At 37.5% G+C, this 20,898-nt stretch overlaps 1 protein-coding gene across 3 annotated transcripts in view; it reads right to left on the bottom strand.

Moving 5' to 3' along the window:
• Window positions 1-20,898, bottom strand: part of FAM120C (family with sequence similarity 120C) — a 132,202-nt gene that overhangs the window by 62,618 nt on the left and 48,686 nt on the right. For all 3 annotated transcript variants that reach the window (XM_047716930.1, XM_047716932.1, XM_047716933.1), the window contains exons 5-9: window positions 13,563-13,665; window positions 12,915-12,991; window positions 12,191-12,471; window positions 10,612-10,885; window positions 9,543-9,714 (exon numbers count right to left, since the gene is read on the bottom strand). In XM_047716930.1, coding sequence (XP_047572886.1) covers window positions 9,543-9,714; window positions 10,612-10,885; window positions 12,191-12,471; window positions 12,915-12,991; window positions 13,563-13,665 — 907 coding nt within the window. The remainder of the gene's footprint in view (window positions 1-9,542; window positions 9,715-10,611; window positions 10,886-12,190; window positions 12,472-12,914; window positions 12,992-13,562; window positions 13,666-20,898) is intronic.

The raw sequence follows: 20,898 nt of genomic DNA, 5'->3' as shown, positions 1-20,898 counted from the left end.
CATCAAGAGTTCTTGATATATTTTAGACAGTAATCTAGATGTGTGGTACCTGTTCACCTATGGATGTCCAATTCATCTAGTACCATTTTTTAAAAGGACTATCCTTCCTTTAATGAAGTACTTCTGCAGCTTTGTCAAAAATCAGTTGGTTGTACTTGCATGGGGCTATTTATGGATTCCCTATTCTGTTTCACTTCTCTGTCTGTCCATATTACTACCACCGATACCACACAGTCTTAATTACTGTGGCTACACAGAAAGTCTTGAAAATCAAGATAGAGTGATTACTGCCAACTTACTCCTTTTCAAAATTGTTTTAGCTGTTCTAGTTCCTTTGTCTTTTCATATAAATATTAGAATAATCTTGTATATATCTACAAAGAACCCTTCCGGTATCTGGATAGGAATTGTGTGAAACCTGCATATCAGTTTGAAGAGAAGTGACATTTTACTATGTTGAATCCTCCAATTCATGGAGATCTAGGTCTCTCCATTTACATAGTTCTTCACTGATTTCTTTCATCAGCATTTTATAATTTTCAGCATACAGATCTTGAACATCTTTTGTTAAATTTATGCCTAAGTATTTCATTTTCTTTGGAGGAATTATAAATGGTATTTTTAAATTTTGGTTCCTCATATTCATTGTCAGTATACAGAAATATAATTAATTTATGTATCCTACAAACAAGATGAACTCACTTATTAGCTCTAGGAATTGTGTTGTAGATTGTGATTTTCTACATAGACTATATCATCTACAACTACGGACAGTTTTATTTCTTCCCTTCTGATCTGTATGCCTTCTGTATCATTTTCTTGCCTTTCTATGCTGGCTCAAAGTTCTAATACTATGCTGAAGAGCAGCAGTGAGGGCATAACTAGCCTTGCTCCTTATTTTAGGAGAAAAACATTCAGTCTTTCACCATGAAGTGTAATGTTAGCTGTAAGGTTTTTGTAGATGTTCTTTATCAAGTTGAAGGAATTCTCTACTCCTAATTTTCTGAGATTTTTTTTTATCATGAACTGTGAAATTTTGTTAAATATTTTTCTGCATCCATTGGGATGACCAGATACTTTTTCTTTATCCTGTCTATATGGTAGCTTACATAGACTGATTTTTCAAATATTGAACCAATCTTACAAAATAGAATAAACCCTACTGGGCAGTGGTGTGTAATTCTTTCTATATATTGTTGAATTCTACAGATGAATATTTTGTTAAGAACTTTTATATCTATACTGATGAAGGATATTGGTCTGAAGTACTGTTTTTACATACTGTCTTTATCTGGTTTTAGTATTGGGGTAATACTGGCTTCATAGAGTGATTTGTTAAGTGTTCTCTGCTATTTCCTGAAAAAGATTTGTGTAGAATTGATGGCAATTCTTTTTTTTCAATTTAAAGATTTATTGTCCACAATAAGTGCTTGACTATATAAAGCATTGTTGGAAATTAAAAGACTTACGAGACAGACTCTATGTACTCTTTTTAAAAAGGAATTATTATTGAGGGGTGCCTGCTGGCTCATTCAGTAGAGCATCCAACTCTTGCTCACAGAGTCATGAGTTTGAGCCCCATGTTGGCTCTAGAGATTACATTAAAATTTTTTAAAAATTTTATTCTTGAAATATAATTGATATAAAATGTTATATTAGTTTCAGTTGTACAACATAGGGATTTGAAAATTATCTGTTAAAAATTCAGTAGAATTCTCCAGTGAAATTAATTCACTGCATTCATATGCAATTGTTATAAATAAGAATTTATTTATAAGATTTCTTTTTTGGGAAAATTTAAATTTTATTAGTATTTACAGGGCTATTCAAATGATCTATTTCATATTAGGTGTGTTGTGGTAGTTTGCAATTTTCAGAGATTGCTCCATTTTGTTTCAGTTGTCAAATTTATGTGTAGAGTTGTTTACAGTATTCCCATATAACCCTTTGGATATCTGTAGGTACTATGGTGTTATTCCCTGCCTCATTCTTGGTATTAGTAATTGTGTGTTCCCTATTTTCTTCTTTGCAGACTTTCTAGAAGTTTGTCAATTTTATGGTTCTTTTCAAAGAACCAGGTTTTTGTTTCACTAATTACTCTGTTATTTTTCTGTTTTCAATTTCATTGGTTTTTGCTCTTTATTATTAATTCTTCACTTTGGTTTGCTGCAGGCTTAGCTTTCTCCTCCTCTTGTTTCTTGAGGTGGAAATGCAGATGATGCTCTAATTTGAGCATTTAGTACCATAAATTTCCTTCTCAGCAATTTAGCTCCATACCACAGACTCTCATATACTGCATTTTTATTTTCATTTCATTCCATGTATTTCTTTCTTCCTCTTGAGACTTGTTCTTTGACCCATGGATTGTATTAAAGTGCTTTGTAATTTTCCAAGTATTTCCAGGCTTTCCTATTACCTTTCTGTTTTTAATTTCTAGTTTGATTCCATAGTGGTCTGAGAATATACTCTGTATAATTTTAATGAGCTTAAGTTCACTGAGTTTGAGTATTTACCCTAAAGATACAGATGTAGTGATCCGAAGGGGCATGTGCACCCGAACGTTTATAGCAGCAATGTCTACAATAGCCAAACTATGGAAAGAACCTAGATGTCCATCAACAGATGAATGGATAAAGAAGATGTGGTATATATATATATACAATGGAATACTATGCAGCCATCAAAAGAAATGAAATCTTGCCATTTGCGACAACGTGGATCGAACTAGTGGGTATTATGCTTAGTGAAATAAGTCAATCGGAGAAAGACAATTATCATATGATCTCCCTGATATGAGGAAGTTGAGAGGCAATGTGGGGGGCTTGGGGGGGGGTAGGAAAAGAATAAATGAAACAAGATGGCATTGGGAGGGAGACAAACCATAAGAGACTCTTAATCTCACAAAACAAACTGAGGGTTGCAGGGGGGTAGGGGGATAGTGAGAGGGTGGTTGGGTTATGGACATTGGGGAGGGTATGTGCTATGGTGAGTGCTATGAAGTGTGTAAACCTGGTGATTCACATACCTGTACCCCTGGGGCTAATAATACATTATATGTTAATAAAAAAAAGTTTACTGAGTTTGTTTCATGGTCCAAGATATAATCTATCATGGTATATGTTAAGTGGGCATGTGAAAAGAACATATATTTTCCTCTTGTTGCATGTTCTATTAAGAGTCAATTAGATCCTATTCATTAATGGTACTGTTAAGTTCTATATTCCTGATGATCTTCTTTCTAGTTGTTTTACTCATTATCGAAAGCAGAGTTGAAGTCTCTGATTATAATTGTGGATTTGTCTCTTTCGAAGTTTTCTCAGTTGTGGCATCACTATTTTGTGGCTCTGTGGTTTGGTGATAGACATTTAGGATTGCTAGTCTTGGATATTGACTCTTACCAGTATATAATATCCCTCTCTTTTCCTGGCAATCTACTTTGCTCCGAAGTCTACTTTATGTGGTATTAATATAGCCATACCTAATTTATTTTCTTTAATGTTTTCATGGTAAATAATTTTTCATCATTCAACTTTCAACATGCATATCATTTATATTTGAAGTGAATTTTTGGAGACAACATATAATTGGGTTATGATTTTTATCCAGTCTGTGAATGACTGTATTTTAACTGGTGTAATTAGACTACTACATATAATGTAATTATTGATGTTAGGGCTTAAGTCTATCATTTTTTGGGTTTATTTTCTGTTTTTCATATCTCTGCTTTCTTCCTCTTCCCTTCCTGTAGGTTACATGAACTTATTTTAGAATTTCGTGTTGATTTATCTATAGTGTTTTTGAGTATTTCTGTGTACACCTTTTCTAATGCATTTTCTAGGCATTGCATTATGTACACATAAGTTACCACAGTCTACTGGTATTGACATTTTACCCGTTCAAGTATAGAAACCTTACCAGTTACATCCCTTTAATCTTCCTGACTTAGAACTGTCTTACATATTTTCCCTACAGACACTAAGAACCAAATTAAACAGTGATACTTTTGCTTCAACTGTGAAATTTAGAAAACTCAAGAAAAGCAAAGTCTATTGTTTTTACCTACCTATTTGTTCTCTCCATTGTCTTTCCTTTCTTCCTGATGTTGCAAGATTCCTTCTTTAAGTTTCTACTTTAACTCTAGTTAGTTAACATACAGTGTTACTAGTTTGGTGTACAATACAGTCATTCAGCACTTTCATACATCACCCTGTGCTCATCAGGACATATACCCACCCTCCTACTCCCCCGCTCTGGTACCCATGAGTTTGTTCCCTATGATGGAAAGTCTGTTTTTTGCTTTGACTATCTCTCTCTCATTTTTTTCCTTTGCTTATATGTTTTGTTTCTTAAATTCCACATTTAGTGAAATCATATGGTATTTGTCTTTCTCTTATTTTGCTTAGCATTATATTCTCTAGCTCCACAATATTGTTGCAAATGGCAAGATTTAGTTATTATTAGGGCTTAATAATATTCCATTATCTATTACTATACAATATTCCATTATATTCCATACACACACCACATCTTTATCCATCCACCAACTGATGGACACTTGGGCTATTTCCATATTGTGGTTATTATAAATAATACTGCTATAAACATAAGGGTGCATGTGTCCCTTTGAATTAGTGTCTCTGTATTTGGATAAATATCCAGTAGTACAAATACTGGTTCATAAAGTAATTCCAGTTTTAAATTTTTGAGGAACTTCCATACTATTTAGCACAGTGGCTGTACAACTTTGCATTCTCACCAACACTGCAAGAGGGTTCCCAGTTCTCTACATCCTTGCCAATACCTGTTGTTCCTTGTGCCTTTGATTTTAGCCGTTCTTACAGGTGTGAGGTGTTACCTCATTGTAGTTTTGATATGCACTTCCTTGATGATGAGTGATGTTGAGCATCTTTTCATGTACCTGTTGGCTACCTAGATGTCTTCTTTGGAGAAATGTCTGTTCATGTCTTCTGCCCAATTTTTAATTGGGTTATTTGTTTTTAGGGTTTGAGTTTTGTAAGTCCTTTATATATTTTGGATACTAGCCTTTTAGTGGATATGTCATTCACAAATATCTTCTCCCATTCTGCCTTTTAGTTTTGATTGTTTCCTTTGCAGTGCAGAATCTTTTTATTTGATATAGTCCCAAGAGTTTATTTTTGCTTTTGTTTCACTTGCCTCGAGAGGCCTATCTAGAAAGAAGCTACCACAGCTAATGACGAAGACGTTACTGCCTGCGTTCTCTTCTAGGATTTTTATAACATCAGGTCTCACATTTTAATATTTCTTGTAGGGCTGGTTTAGTGGTCATGAACTGCTTTAGGTTTGTTTGTCTGGGGAACTCTTTAAGTCTCCTTCTATTCTGAATGACAGCATTGCTGGATAGAGTATTCTTGACTCTTGATTTCTCCCATTCAGCTCTTCAAATATATCGTGCCACTCCTTTCTGGCTTGCAAAGCTTCTGTTGCAAAATCTCCTGCTAGCCTTATGATTTTTCCCTTGTAAACTAATGACTTGTTTTACCTGCTACCTTTAGAATTTTTTCTTTATCACTATACTTTATAAATTTAATTACAATATGTCTTGCTGTTGGTCAGCTTTTGTTGAATCTGTTGGGGTTTCTCTGTGCCTCCTGTACCCAAATATCTGCTTCCTTCTCCAGCTTAGGGAACTTTTCAGCTGTTATTTCTTCAAATACATTTTCTGACCACCTTTCTCTCTCTTCTGAGACTCCTGTAATATAAATGTTATTACATTTAATGGAGTCAGTGAGTTCCCTAAGTCTATTCTTGTTTTGCATAATTCTTTTCTCTCTCCTTTACTCAGCTTGATTACTTTCCATTACTCTCTCTCCTAGGTCACTAATTCATTTTCATTTGTTTCCATATGCATGTTCCTCTGCTTCTTCTATCTTGCTGTTCATTCCATCAAATGTGTTTCTAAATGTCATTTATTGTGCCCCTTATCTTTGCTATGTCATCCCTATCTCTGTGTTAAGTGTCTCACACATGTACTCTACTCTTTTCTCAAGTCCAGTGAGTATCCTTAGAATCATTGCTTTAATGTCTTTATCCAGCATGTTACTTACATCTGTTTTGCTTAGATCTCTGGCTTTGGCCTTATCCTTTCTTTCAGTTGGGATAAATTTGTTTTCTCATTTTGTCTGCCTCTCTGTGTCAATTTCTCTGTGTTAACAAAGTCAGTTCCATCTTCTCCTCTTCAAAGTAGTGACTTCATAAAGAAGAGGTCCTGGAGTGTTAATCCCCTATTCACCAGAACCTGGCACTTCAGGAGAATATCCTAAGTATATTGCTTATGGCCTTCTTTTGTTTATCGGTCCCTTTTCCTTTCCATGTAGTCATCAGCACTGACTCTCTGCCTGCTGTGGGTTGTGCTTGCTCTCTATGGTGGTAGTGGGACCCAGGCAGGCTAGCTCTGGGGGAGTGGGGCATGCCCACCAAGGAAAAGGAACAGGACAGTTGTATTAGCAAAATGTACACTGGGCAACTAGTCCTATGCCAGATCTCCTTTAGTGTTGTAGTAGTTGGAGGCTGCACACTGGGCAGCCAGAAAAACAAGACCAGCTGGGGGTACACAGCTGGACATGGTGGGAGATGATGCCTGTGGGTGCACAAAGGTGCCTGGAGGATTGCTGCTCAGTGTGGTACATGCTTGTGGCTGGGGGCACATGTCCTGGAGATCACACAGGTGTGGTTAGGGGTGCACAGCTAAGCACAGTGTGACAGACATGCATGGTGCTCAGCGGCAGCTGTGCACCTGGTGGCCAGGTAGGGAACCTGTTTAGCTTTAACAAAATTTGCCCTGGGGTGCTTGGGTGGTGTAGTCAGATAAGCATCTAACTCTTTTTTTTTTAAGATTGTATTTATTCATTTGACAGAGAGAAAGCACAGCAAGGGGCATGGCAGGCAGAGAAGAAGGAGAAACAGGCTCCCCGCTGAGCAGAGAGCCCAAAGTGGGGCTCAATTCCAGGACCCTGGGATCACAACCTGAGCCAATGGCAGATGCTTAACCGACTGAGCCATCCAGGCGCCCCATAACTGCCCAGCTCTTGGCTTCAGCTCAGGTGGTGGGATCAAATCCCGTGTCAGGCTCCATGCTCAGCACGTAGTCTGTTTGGGATTCTCTTTCCTTCTCCCTCTACCCCTCTTACTTGTGCTGTCTCTCTAAAATAAATAAATCTTTTTTAAAAAAATTGCCCTGAGCCCAGGGTCAACATCAGCGGCTTGGAGTTGATAAGTCCTCAGGAGAACTTGGGGGCATGGAGCACTGCTAGTGAGTTAGGTGCCAAGTGTCTGTGCAGCCCCACCTCCAGCAGGTGTCTCTGTACTTATGCTGACAGCTGGGGATGGAAAATGGCACCTGCCAGCTCCCTTGTTTCAGAAGTCCCCCAACATACTCAAACAAGTATGAACAGATCTGTCTACTGTTTGTGCAGTTTGTTCTATCAGTCTTCAGATTGCTCTCCAGTTTATTGACTTGGATGTGGATGATATCTAACTGGAAACATGGGACGGGGTGAACTCAGGGTCCTCCTAGTCTGCCATCTTCCCAAGCTCCTCCCAAGATTCCTCCTTTTATCATTTCCTTTTTGTGTAGAGGAATACCTTTAGCCTTTCTTTTACTGCAGTTCTGCTTGTGAAAAATTATCCTAGTTTTCCTTCACCTGAGAATATGTTGATTTCCCCTTAATTCCTGGAGGATGCTTTTGCTTGATACAGAATTCTAACCTGACATTTCTTTCCTTTCAGCCCTTGAAAATGTTGTGCAACTTCCTTCTGGACTCTGGCTTCTGAAGAGAGATCAGCTGTTATTCATACTGTTTTACCACAATAGGTAAAGCACTGCTTTTCTCTGGAGGCTTTCAAGAATTTTTCTGCCTTTAGCTTTCACAGGTTTAATCAAGATACATCTTCGCATGGATTTCTTTGGGTTTATATTATTTATAATTCACTTAGTTTCCTGAATCTGTGGGCTTGCTTTTCCCAAATTTTAAAATATTCCAGCCATTATTTATTTGAATACATCTGCAGTCCACCCTCTTCCACCTCTCCTTCTGGAACTGTGATGACACAAATATTAGACCTTTTGTTTTAGTTTCACTGATCCCTGTCCATTATTTCAGCCTATTTTCTATTATTCAGACTGAGTAATTTCTATTGTTATGTCTCCACATTCACTGATTATTTCTTTTGTTGTCTCCAATTTGTTATTTAACCCATCTATTGAGTATTTTGTTATTGTATTTTTTAGTTCTTAATTTCCCTTTCTTCTATCTTCTGTTTCGTTGCTAAGACTTTCTATTTTTAAGTCGTATCATGCATGTTCAGAACTTTTCATCAAAGCATTTTTAAGATGGCTGTTTTGAAATCCCTATCAGGTAATTCAAACATCTATGTCATCTCAATGATGGCACCCACTGACTTTCTGTCCTTGGTGTGATATCTCAGTTTGAAATCTTTCTGGTTCTTAGTATGATGAAGGATTTTCAATTGAAACCTAGACATTTGGGATATTATTTTAAAATTCTTATTTCAATCTTTTAAAAGGATCTTTAATATTTTAAAAGGATCTTATTTTAATTTTGTTGTTTTAGCAGGTATTTTCTGCTATCACTACTGTGAATAAAGGGGGATGCTATCTCATTCCTGCCAAGCAGAAGTGAATGAAAGTCCTGGCTCTTCACTTAGCTCCCCTCTCTCCCTTGTCATACAGTCAGTCAAGGATAGAGGTCTAGGTTATTTATCTGGCCTTTGCTAGTAGGGGTGAGGGTGGGCTGCAGTTTTTCTGTGGTATTTGACTAGTGTAGAATGGTTATTATCTAAATATGTTGTGTTGCTAGGTTCTTTCTTTTGGGTCCTTTGACTAGAGTGAGAAGGCATTTCTTGGGGCTTTTACTGGTCTGTACCTATTAGGTGTTTCTGGGCTGCCAGCTTATCCCACACCTAGTCTAGGATATATGCAGCAATAAGAAAACCCAAGGAACTCACCACTGCATTACTCCTTGGATCCCAAAGTCCTTAGCCGGTCTGCCTTCTTCTTGTCACCTTTGAGAATGTCTTGTGCTTGTTATATATATAATGTCCTGGGCTTTCAGTTGTATTTAGCAGGAGAAAGAAGGAAAAGTATATGTACTCCATCTTCCCAGAAGGAGAAATCTAGAGGGTTCTACTGAACACACTAATCTGACCATGTCCTTCTGCAGCTTAAAACATCTCAATGGTGCCAACTCTCTACGGGATCAAATCCACAACAAAACCTTACTGAGGAGGAAAATCTATGTCAGATATACCTCTACATTCCCAAAGTCCAGCATGCTTCTTTTAAGTAGTAGTGACTCTGAATGCTTAATGATTAAAGAATTGAGGCTTAAGTTAATGCAGTTCCCATACTAATGTGTATTCTGGTGAATTATGTATTTTCTCAAAGACTGCTCCATAGCCAAGAGTATCATGATGTGCTTGCACAGACATTTTTGTTCCACACCAAGGTCTGAGAGAGCTGTTGAAGCTAGAACTAAACCTACCTTCTACAGGTAGCCGCCGCCGTATGGCTAGGCGTTCCATTTTCCGCTGTGTTTCTGCCAGACTGAAAAGGACTCCATAAACATACTGACGTGCAGACCGGAACAGGAGAGCAGCTGGAGGCAGCTCCATGTTACACTCATCCTCAATACACACGGGGATCTTAATCTCACCCTAACAACAACAACAAAAAACAAACAAACAAACAAACAAACAAACGTCCAGGAAAAAGAACAAAATGAGTTACCTCAAGATTTGGAATTGAGCTGAGAAGAATCAGTAATGAACTACAGCCTCTGTAGCCAAGCTACCAAATTTTCTACTTGTATTTAACAGTTTCAGAATAAAAAGAAGGTGTAATAAGCCCCCTGATCATAGCCAGCTTAAAAGCTATGCTCCATTTTTAGAGTCTCTGCTATGACTGACTGTAGCTGACTAAATGGAGAAAGTCACATCTTAGACATTTTTCTGGGGGATAGATTTGTATAGTAAGACTGGAGGAAGGGAACAACTCTGGAAAAGTAGAAGAAGAAGTAAAGAACAAGGGTGTAGGGGCGCCTGGGTGGCTCAGTGGGTTAAGCCGCTGCCTTCGGCTCAGGTCATGATCTCAGGGTCCTGGGATCGAGCCCCGCGTCGGGCTCTCTGCTTGGCAGGGAGCCTGCTTCCTCCTCTCTCTCTGCCTGCCTCTCTGCCTGCTTGTGATCTCTCTCTGTCAAATAAAATAAATAAAATCTTAAAAAAAAAAAAAAGAACAAGGGTGTAAAGAACAAGGGCATAAAACCTTTTCTTAGATTGTGTCCAGCCCTAAGTCCACAGTCTACCAATATGGTGCATGATCTTCTTTGACATCTCACAATTACAGTTCTCTTCTTGGGGCCTCATTTATTATAAAGTTCCATCTCCTGCTGGCATCACTTTACCTGAGGCCCTTAATACAATGAGGGGCCCCAGGATACTTGGTATTTTATCTCTCTTCAGAACCAATTAGAATTTTCTCTGGTAACTTATGGTTCTAGAAGTGTGTAGTACAATGTTGAAAGCAGGGAGGTAGGTGCCGATGTGCTCTCTTACCTTAGTGAGGACATGATAGATATATGGGTACATAAGACCCCTTCGGTGTCTATGTTCAGCAACCCGTAAGACTTCGGGAGCTACTGGAGGTAAGGGGGGAATGGTAATGTCCATGTGGTTCCTTGTAGACATAGATAGCAGGGATGGGATGTGGGGCTCTCCATCACCCAGGTTGGTATCTGCAACTCCAGCATCGATGGGCTGTACCCAGGATCCTCTGTCACCATTTGGATCCTCCCATCCAGGCTGCTGCTGAAGTGTTTCTGTGATGTGACTAAAAATTTCAAAAGATCATGTAGAAGAGATGAGGAGTAACAAGCATTGGGTGTTATATGCAAATAATGAATCACTGAATACTACATCAAAAACTAATGATGTATGGTAACTAACATAATAAGATAATTCAGCTGGAAAAAAACAAAGATATAAACATATGAGTATAGTTTAAAAAAAAAAAAAGACATTCCAACTGAAGATATCTGTTCTGAGGCTAAGGATTCTTCCAGACCCTCTGGAAATCAAGACACTAAATTAGTATTGGACCTGATTCATTTCCTCTACACCTTATAAAAGGCCATGTCTAGAGTCAGCTTACATTCTAAGAAACTAATTACAATTGAAACCTCAGTGTTTCCCAGGAAGAATCTGCTTGGAGAAATAATCTAAGAACAAATAAGCTAGTATAAAATACCACTGTTTTCATCCTCAGAACCCTGTCTTCAGCAAGGTAACTGCATACTCAACTGTTTTAATACTTCAATTCTTTTTTTAAGATTATTTTTATTAACATATAATGTATAATTAGCCCCAGGGGTACACAGGTCTGTGAATCATCAGGCTTACACATTTCACAGCACTCACCATAGCACATATCCTCCCCCAATGTCCATAACCCAACCACCCTCTCCCTACCCCTTCCATCAACCCTCAGTTTGTTTTGTGAGATTAAGAGTCTCTTATGGTTTATCTCCCTCCTGATCCCATCTTGTTTCATTTTTTCCTTCCCTACCCTCCAAATCCCCCACCCTGCCTCTCAAATTCCTCATATCAGGGAGATCATATGACAACTGTCTTTCTCTGATTGACTTATTTCGCTCAACATAATACCTTCTAGTTCCATCCACGTCATTGCAAATGGCCAGATTTCATTTCTTTTGATGGCTGCATATAATACTTCAATTCTATAAATCTTATCATTTTTTTTCTACATTCAATCCATCCTTCTCAAAATTAAAAAATGACAGCCATGAAATGTAGCACACCCATACCTACAGCATCCCTAACCAGTTGCAATGCTTCCTTTTATTTCAGGGGCATGGGTAGCTGAAAATTACCACCGGTGCAGAGTCAATATGAGTATGAAGTAGTCAAGCATAGAGTCTCCCTACTTCATTTAAGAGTAAAGAGCCACAGAGAAAAGCCAGAAACATATACTTCCCCACGCCCCACCCAGGTTATAAGCAAAAAAAAAAAAAAAAAAAAAAAAAAAAAAAAAAAAATATATATATATATATATATATATATAGATAGATAGATTCTCCAGAAGTCTGTTCGCTTGAGTGCCTATTGAGATACTTACTCAGAGCTGGTTCCATTTGGTTCATCACCATCAGAGGAAGAGGAGTGAGAAGAGTCTGGTCCCAAAGGAGGTGAGGTTTTGGAAGTCAAGTAATTGGGAAAATGGGATGCAGAGGAGTCATAAGAGACAGCCCAATTGGCAAAAGGGCTGTCCTGCAGCATGGGATCCTCAGAAAAAGCATGGGATTCCCCCAAAGCATGGGGAGAGAAGAGAAGAGAGGAGTTGGGTCCCATTGGGAATGGTGGTGGATATTTCATTTTCTGGGGCACATGGTGAGAAAACTAAAGGATAAAACAGACAGAAAAGCTATTTAACATTTGAACAGGCTCCAGAATGATTCCCTCAGAAGTTGTGATACAGTGGATAATGCCAGTAGCAGGGATTGTTGGGATACAAAGAACCTATTGAGAATAATAAGAAATTATTCTAACAGTGAAATATGGACAGAATCCTCCAGGGGCAGGACAATGGACCAATACATGTCTCCTAGAACCACTCTCCAACATTAGCTAATCTACCTTCACAGTGCCCTAGTGGCTACTAATCTGGATGTTTTCTTTACATAATCTGCCAGCCTCGAGTTGAGAATGCAACATAGGTATATAAACACTTGATATTCTGATAACATTGAATTACCTTAACTCCTTAACTCAGAGTATAAAAATCAAGAAGCAACCTGAGTCTAATGCTAACACATGGTCTTAGGACTCTTGAAAGATATTACCATTGGCTTTCCAGCAGAGATAGTGCTCATCTGACTTCGTGGAAGGGGAGGATTTCCAAGCCGATTATTTCGAAGACCTGAAGCCAAGAGAAAGGGTCATACTTCAATCAATCCTAGTAATTCTACCATATACATTTTGCTAACCCCACATTGCTTGAAAAATTATTAACAGATAAGTTATAATTTATTGAACACCAGCTATGTGCCATGACAAGAAACTTAGAGAAATTATTTTATTTTTTTAAAAAATCCTATAAAATAGGTATCATGAGCCACATAACATACATGTACATGTGACTAGTTAAGATCACATAGGTATTAAGCAGCAGAGGTGGAATTCAAACTCAGGCCTGAACTCAAAGACAGGTCTATTTTTCTTACACCAGGCCATAATGGAGGTTAGTGCCAGAAGAAGCCCAAGCAAAGGAAATGGCATTGGACGCCATCCACAAACTTGAGAAACCAGTGCCCTGTGTCTCAGGTCACCACTCTTATTACATGGAAATCGAAAGGAAAATATCCACCAAATAGGAACGACTTCTACAAGAGTGCAATACAAGTCATCATTTCACTCTGGCCCAGGAGTTCCCATGAGGGACTCGGTTTCCACTTTGGATACAGAAGCTCTGTATCAGATGGAAGCCTTACCTAGAAAGGAGGAGGGACCCACTGGCAGTGAAGAGAGTTTGGTTGTGACAGAATAATATTCAACTGCTTTCTTGAATCGCTCTATTTTATCTTCTGTCCTGGACTGGACATTGGAACATCAGATGTTCAAGAGAAGAAACAACATGAGAGTGTGTTTTTCATGCAATGTATAATTGAAGAGTCAAAACAGTAGCAGAAATTAAATATCTTAAGAAACCCAAAGGGCGCCTTGGTGGCTCAGTCGTTAAGCATCTGCCTTAGACTCAGGTCATGATCCCAGGGTCCTGGGATCGTGCCTCATATCAGGTGCCCTGCTCAGCGGGAAGCCTGCTTCTCCCTCTCCCACTGCCCCTGCTTGTGTTCCCTCTCCTGCTGTGTCTTTCTCTCTGTCAAATAAATAAATAAAATCTTTAAAAAAGAAAAAGAGGGCATCTGGGTGGCTCAGTGGGTTAAGCCTCTGCCTTAGGCTCAGGTCATGATCTCAGGGTCCTGGGATCGAGTCCCACGTCCGGCTCTCTGCTCAGCGGGGAGTCTGCTCCCCCACTCCCCGACTCTTCTTGCCCCTCTGCCTACTTATGGTCTCTCTCTCTCTCTGTATCAAATAAATAAAGAAAATCTTAAAAAAAAAAAAAGAAAGAAAAAGAACACAGAGAGCAATTTTTCATGGTGCAGAAAAAAATTAAGTAGTGAGAAAGCATTATAAAATGTAAAATTAAAAAATTAAGTAAATAAGTAAAAATTTTAAAGTAAATAAGTAAAAATAAGTAAAAAATTAAGTAAATAAGTATTATTTAAATTAAAGTAAATTAAGTAAATTTACTTATTAAAAATAAGTAAATAAGGAACTGAAGTTTACTTATATTTTGTGCTATTCTAAAATGGTCATATGATCATTAGAAAAAATAGATAAGAATGGGGGAAAATTACACAGTACCACCACCCAAAGATATTTTTGTCTGTTTTCTTCCAGTACTTTATCTTATATATTTTATTTTTTAAATCTTAAAAAAAGATTTAGTTATTTGAGGGGCAGGGGAAGAGACAGAGAGAGAGAACAAGCATGTGAGTGGGGTGAGGGGCAGAAGGAAAACAGAATCCTCAAGCAGACTCCATACTGATCACAGAGCCCGACACGGAACTCAATATCCCAGGAACCTGAGATCATGACCTGAGCTGAAATCAAGAGTCAGACACTTAATCGACTAAGCCACTCAGGCATCCCGTCTTCCAATATTTTAAAATAAACTTTTTTGTTGACATATTGCTGGGCTATTTTAATATACACATTTTTCTATAGTTGATACTATATAATTTCATATCCTCCTTCTATTACAATTTTGAATGACCATATTTTTAAGCATAAATGTTATCATAAATTACGTAACTACTACCCTAATACATGACATTTAGGTTATTTCTCACATTTGGCTATTGTAAGTTATGCAACAAAGAGCATATATGTACATATAAATTTTTTCTGGATTTCAGATTATGTTCCTTGGAAAATGTCCCCAAAGTGGAATCATTGGTTCAAAAGGTATGAACACTAAAATAAAAAGCACTTAAACATATATAAAAACCACAATGTTTCATCACTATATATCCAACAGAATGGTTAAAATTAAAGGTTATAAGCATCAGGCACTGGTATGGATATGGAATAACTAGAACTGCAGTGCATCGCTGGTAGGAGCATATACTGGTATAATTTGGACAACCGAATGGCAGTTTGTTAAAAAGTTAAACATATATTTACCATATGGTGCAGCAATCCTACTTCCAAGTATTTACCCAGGAAAAATGACTACATGTACCCACCAAAAGATAGGAATGAGAATGCTAACAAGAACTTTATTCATAATAGCCCAAACTCAAATAACTCAAATGTATACCAAGAGAAGAATGGATAAATTGTGGTAGATTCCTACAATGGAATACTACACAGTTCTAAAAAGAACAAAGTACAACACAGATAAATCTCAAACACCTTATACTACGTGAAAGGAGAGACAGACACAAAAGAGTACATATGAAGTTCAAGTAGAAGTAAAACCGATCTATGGCAAAAGAAGTACAAATACTGCTCATCTCTGAGGGATTAGGGACGACTGAGGAGCTTTTCCTTATCAAACCTTTTCCAACGTAATTTTAAAGTCCTCTTGAATATAATTTTATGAACTTCCTAACATTTCATCAAATGGAATATAAACTATTAAAGTCATTTCTACTTTATCATTATAAAAATGCTTTAATAAGCATAATTTTACATAAATTTCTTGGATTATTTCATAGGGACTTCTTAGGTCCACTTCTTAGAAGTAGAAAATATTAGGTCAAAGGATATGGCCATTTTCATAGACACATTTTTTAAATTTAAATTTTAGTTTGTTAATGTACCATGCAATATTGGTTTCTACAGTAGAATTCAGTGATTCATCACTACATACAACACCCAATGCTCATCAAAAGTGCCCTTTTTAATAACCATTACCCATCTATCCCATCCCCCATATGCCTCCCTCCATCAACCCTCACTTTGTTCTCTATAGTTAAGAATCTCTTATGGAAAAAAAAAAAAGAATCTCTTATGGTTTAGGGGCACCTGAGTGGCTCACTCGGTTGAGCATCTGATTCTTGGCTTTGGCTAAGGTTGTAATATCGGGGTCATGAGATCAAACCCACACTGGGCTCCATACTCAATGAGGAGTCTGCTTGTCCCTTCTCTCCCCATCTGCCCTCCACCCCACTCTCTCTAAAATAAATAAATTAAGTCTTTCTTTAAAAGTCTCTTATGGCTTGTTTCCCTCTCTCCATTTGTTCTTTTCCCCCTTCCTTAATGATCCTGTTTTGTTTCTTAAATTCCACATGTGAATGAGATCATATGGTATTAGTCTTTCTCTGACTGACATTTATTTCACTTAGCGTAATATGCTCTAGTTCCATACACATTGTTGCAAATGGGAAGATTTCACTCTTTTGATGGTTGAGTAATATTCCATTGTACGTGTGTGTGTGTGTGTGTATACACACACACATCACATCTTCTTTATCCGTTCATCAGCCTAAAGACATGTGGGCTCTTTCTATAGTTTGGCTACTGTTGATAATGCTGCTATAAACATCGGAGGGCATGTACCACTTTGAATCTGTATTTTTGTATTCTTTGGATAAATGCCTAGTAGTGCAATTGCTGGATGGTAGGGTAGTTCTATTTTTAACTTTTTGAGGAAACTCCAAGTTCTCTAGAGTAGTAGCTGTACCAGTTTGCATCCCCACCAATAGTGCAACCCTCTGCACCCTCACCAACACCTGTTGTTTCTGGTGTTGTTAATTTTAGCTATTCTGACAGGTGTGAGGTAGTAACTCATTGTTAGTTTTTGTTTGTATTTCCCTGATGATGAGTGATGTTGAGCATCTTTTCATGTGTTAGCCATCTGAATGTCTTTTTTTGGAAAAGTGTCTATATATGTCTACTGCCCAGTTCTTTTAAAGATTTTTTTTTAATTTATTTATTTGACAGAGAGAAATCACAAGTAGGCAGAGAGGCAGGCAGAGAGAGAGAGGAGGAAGCAGGCTTCCTGCCGAGCAGAAAGCCCGATGTGGGGCTCGAACCCAGGACCTGGGATCATGACCTGAGCCGAAGGCAGCGGCTTAACCCACTGAGCCACCCAGGCGCCCCCTACTGCCCAGTTCTTAACTGGATTACTTGTTTTCTGGGGTGTTGAGTTTAGTAAGTTCTTTATTGATTTTGGATACTAGCCCTTTATCAGATATGTTGTTTGTAAATATCTTCTCCCATTCCATATGCTGCCTTTTAGTTCTGTTGATTTTTTCCTTCACTGTGCAGAAGTTTTTATCTTGAATAAGTCTGAACAGTTCATTTTTGGTTTTGTTTCCCTTGCCTTTGGAGATGTGTCTATGAAGAAGTTGCTGCTGCCAAGGTGGAAGAGGTTTATGCCTGTGTTCTCTAGGATTTTGATGGATTCCTGTCTCATATTGAGGTCTTTCATCCATTTTGAATTTATTTTTGTGTATGGTATAAGAAAGTAATCCAGTTTCATACTTGTGCGTGCTGCTGTCCAGTTTTTCCAACACCATTTGTTGAAGGGACTGTTTTCTTTTTCCATTGGATATTCCTTTCTGCCTTATCAAAGATTAGTTGACCAGAGAGTTGAGGGTCCATTTCTGGGTTTTCTATTCTGTTACACTGATATATGTGTCTGTTTTGTGTCAGTAGCATACAGTTTTAATGACTACAGCTTTGTACTATAACTTGAAATCTGGAACTGTGATGCTTCCAGGTTTAGTCTTCTTTTTCAGGACTGCTTTGGCTATTTGGGATCTTTTGTGGTTCCATATGAACTGTAGGATGTTTTGTTCCAGCTCTATGAAAAATGCTGGTGGTATTTTGATAGGGATTTCATTAAATGTGTAAACTGCTTTGGGTAGTATAAACATCTTAATAATGTTTGTTCTTCCAATGCACATGGAATGCTTTTCCATTTCTTTGTGTCCTCCTCAATTTCTTTCATAAATGTTCTCTAGTTTTGAGAGTACAGATTTTTTTAACCTCCTTATAGTAAGGTTTATTCCTAGGTATCTTCTTGTTTTTGGTGCAATTGCAAAGGGGATTGATCCCTTGATTTCTCTTTTTGCTGCTTCTTTATTGGTGTATAGAAATGCAGCAGATTTCTGCACATTGATTTTATATTCTGTAACTCTGTTGAATTCATATATGAGTTCTAGCAATTTTTTGGTGGAGTCTTTTGGGTTTTGTACAGAGAGTATCATGTTATCTGCCAATAGTGAAAGTTTGACTTCGTCCTTGCCAATTTAGATGTCTATGTTAAATAATGGTGACAGCAGACATCCTTGTCTTGTTCCTGACCATAGGGGAAGGGCTCTGTTTTTCCCCATTGAGGAAGATATTAGCTGTGGGTCGTTTGTATATGGCCTATATGAGGTTGAAATAAGTTCCTTCTATAACTACATTGTTGAGGGTTTTTATCAAGAAAGGATGCTGTATTTTGTCGAATGCTTTTTTTGCATCTATTGATAGGATCATATGGTTCTTATCCTTTCTTTTATTAATATGATGTGATTGATTTGTGAATACTGAATCGCCTCTGCAGCCCAGGAATAAATCCTACTTGAACATGATAAATAATTATTTTAATGTATTGTTGAATTTGATTTCCTAGTAGTTTACTGAGAATTTTTACATCCATGTTTATCAGGAATAGTTGCCTTTAATTCTCCTTTTTAGTGGGGTCTTTTTTGGTCTTGGAATCAAGGTAATACTGGCTTCATACAATGAGTTTGGAGCTTTTCCTTCCATTTCTATTTTCTGAAACAGTTGGGGAGAATAGGTATTAACTCTTATTTAAATGTCTGGTAGAATTCCCCTAGGAAACCATCTGGCCCTGGGCTCTTGTTTGTTGGGAGATTTTTGATTACTGATTTAATTTCTTTTCTGTTATGGGTCTGTTCAAATTTGCTATTTGTTTCTGTTTCAGTTTTGGCAGTTTGTAGGTTTCTAGGAATTTGTCCATTTCTTCCAAGTTGCGTGGTTTTTTGGCATATAATTTTTCATAGTACTGTTTTATAACTGTGTTTCTGTGGTGTTGGTTGTGATCCCTACTCTTTCACTCATGATTTTTATCTATTTGTGTCCTTTCTCCTTTCTTTTTGATAGGGGTTTATCAATTTTCCTAATTATTTCAAATAACTAGCTCTTAGTTTTGTTAACCTGTTCTATGGGGTTTTTTGTTTTGTTTTCTTTTGGTTTGGTTTTTATATAGTCTATTTCTGCTCTAATCTTTATTATTTCCCTTCTTCTCATGGACTTAGACTTTATTTGCTATTCTTTTTCCAGCTCCTTTAGGTGGTTATTTGCTGTTCTTTTTCCAGCTCCTTTAGGTGTAAAGTTAGATTATGTATTTGAGACTTTTCTTCATTCCTGAGGTAAGACTGTGTAGCAATGTACTTCCCTCTTAATACTGCCATTGCTGCATCCCAAAGGTTTTGGACTGTCATGTTTCTATTTTCATTTGCTCCCATGTATTTTTAAATTTCTTCTTTAATTCTTGGTTAACCCATTCATTCTTCAGTAGAATGTTCCTTAATCTCCATGTATCTGCAGTCTTTCCATTTTTTTTTCTTATGGTTGACTTCAAATTTTGTAATGTTGTGGTCTAAAACTATGCATGTTATGATCTCAGTCTCTTTGTACTTGTTGAGGGCTGATTTTTGACCCCATATGTGAATCATTTTGGAGAATGTTCCACATGCACTTAAAAAGAATGCTGCTTTAGGATGAAATGTTCTGAATATTATCTGTTAAGTCCACCTGGTCCAGTGTGTTATTCAAAGCCAAGTTTCCCTGTTGCTTTTCTTGGATGATCTGTCCATTGCTGTAAGTGGGGTGTTAAAGTCTCCTGCTATTATTGTATTATTATCAATGGATTTATGTTTATTATTAATTGATTTATATATTTGGGTGCTCCCAAGTTAGGGGCATACATATTTATAACTGTTAGATCTTCTTGATGAACAGACCCCTTAATTATGATATAATGCCCTTCTTCATCTCGTTAGTCTTTGTTTTAGAATCTCATTTGTCTGAGAGAAGCATGGCTACTCCAGCTGTCTTTTGATGTCCACTACATGACAGATGGTTCTCCATCTCCTCACTTTCAATCTGCAGGCGTCTTTAAGTCTAAAATGCATAGACTTTTGCACGATAGTAAATCTCTTTCCAAAACCGATGTCTTAAGTTATACTCTCATTATCAATGCATGAGAGTGCCCAATTCACCATATAGCCCCAATGTTGAGTACCTTCTACAAAATAACCATCCAGCTACAAGAAACTTTTCCTTTAGAAATATATAAAAATGGGCGCCTGGGTGGCTCAGTTGGTTGAGCGACTGCCTTCAGCTCAGGTCATGATCCTGGAGTCCCGGGATCGAGTCCTGCATCAGGCCCCCAGCTCCACGGGGAGTCTGCTTCTCCCTCTGACCTTCTCCTCGCTCATGCTCTCTCTCACTGTCTCTCTCTCTCTCTCTCAAATAAATAAAATATTTTAAAAAAAGAAATATATAAAAATTATTAAAATATGTAATCCAAAAAGGTAAAATTTTAAACATGTATAATCTTCTCTCTCAGAATCTATAATTGTTAACATTCTAGGATCTATATAGCATTCCAGATGTCTTTATTTATAAACATTCAGGCACACAAACACAGAAATCAAGATCACCAGTTCCTCTAGCCTCACTTAGAAATAAAATCACTCTGCTTTCTCAATAATCTATTGAGTATATAATTGGCTGAAA

This window comes from Lutra lutra, chromosome X (genome assembly GCF_902655055.1).
Source record: "Lutra lutra chromosome X, mLutLut1.2, whole genome shotgun sequence".
Lineage (NCBI taxonomy): Eukaryota > Metazoa > Chordata > Mammalia > Carnivora > Mustelidae > Lutra > Lutra lutra.
Note: the sequence above shows the minus strand (reverse complement) of the source record. Positions and strands in the feature narration are given on the sequence as shown.